This window comes from Penaeus monodon, chromosome 31, assembly GCF_015228065.2.
Source record: "Penaeus monodon isolate SGIC_2016 chromosome 31, NSTDA_Pmon_1, whole genome shotgun sequence".
In the NCBI taxonomy this organism is placed as follows: domain Eukaryota; kingdom Metazoa; phylum Arthropoda; class Malacostraca; order Decapoda; family Penaeidae; genus Penaeus; species Penaeus monodon.
In genome coordinates, this window is record NC_051416.1 from 3,862,670 (window position 1) to 3,863,991 (window position 1,322).

General features: G+C 36.8%; 1 protein-coding gene across 1 annotated transcript in view; it reads right to left on the reverse strand.

Annotated features, from left to right (window-relative positions):
- The window catches only part of LOC119592996 (lysine-specific demethylase phf2-like), a gene marked incomplete in the record, with an annotated part of 18,211 nt that overhangs the window by 6,168 nt on the left and 10,721 nt on the right, over positions 1-1,322 (reverse strand). The window contains 4 exon segments of the mRNA XM_037941885.1: positions 109-254; positions 423-527; positions 652-850; positions 1,178-1,319. Of these exon segments, the coding sequence (XP_037797813.1) occupies positions 109-254; positions 423-527; positions 652-850; positions 1,178-1,319 (592 nt within the window).

Consider the following 1,322-nt stretch of genomic DNA (forward strand, 5'->3'; position numbering starts at 1 on the left):
TCCCAATATCAGCAAGTTAAAGAACACATCCACTTAGTTACTACAAAAGTCAACAGCGATTTCTCAAATCTCCAAACTGTAAACAGATACAAAAAGCAAAATACTCACTGCAGTTGCAGGTCTATGTTCTGGGAATGGAGGAAGTTGCCACCAAACACAAGAGTGTCAGTTGGAGTTAGGACAGCATGAATCCACCCTGTTGGAATGAAGAGCGTTTCTCCTGCCCTCACAACACATCTGTAGCATGCATCAACCTGCAAAAGTAACAAATATCATGTTTGTCTTTTCACAATTCACAAGTTTTAATCCCATAATCAAAATTCTGTTTATTGTAGTCATAGAAAGTTAATTTGTTTTCCATTTCCCATCAACAAGATTATAAAAATCTTTTCCGTTCCTAATAATGACGACAAATTTCTTACCTGATCACCAAAGAACATTTCTGACTGGTTGTTGGCCTTCATCCATCTCTGATACAATGCAAGGTTGGCTGGAGTTGGTTTGATCAAGTAGAACACTTTTTCTCCCTGTTGAGTAATGTGAGCACATATGTAGAAATGGTTCACAAAACTTGTTCTCTCATCATCATCTTCCCCAACATATCAGCAGAAAGAACAACATAAATCAAATTTTTGATAAATTTTTGCTTACCCACAATACATGGTACCACACAGATGTTCCTCCAAAATCTATGTGGAAGTCTGTATAGGAGTTCTCTACTCCTATTAAGACGTACTTGGACACATTCGGCCTTGAGAGTGGAGGGCCAGGAGGTGGATCTGTTGGCCATGAACTTGTCACCCAGCATAACTTGCGGACAATATATGGTGGTTCCACAAGCTGACTTAAGCTGAAAAAAAAACAATATTTAAAAAGCTGCTTTACAATTAATGCTGCTTGACTACCACTTTCAGTCATATCTGTCAAAAAGCATTACTTCACACATTTGCTAAGAACAAAAAATGAGTTGCCTCATAATATCCCTGATAAAACTGAATATGATGTCACAGCAATAGCTAATTCTACACAGTCCACCACAAAAATACAAGAAAAGTTTAAGATATTGAACCTTAATATACCTAGTCTGGTAAACCCCTTTACATATAAATTATATTTAGCAACAGAAAAATCTAATTGCAAATATAATACTTGATAACATATCTTTACATGAACATACCTTGTGTTGGAGAATTCTAAGCTGATAAGATTGAGCACAGTTGTTCTGGCAGGACTTAGAAAATACTCAATAAATTCATGCAACTGCATTTTGACATCTGTTTGTCTCTGTACATCGATGACATCCACCTCATGCTCCGACCCTA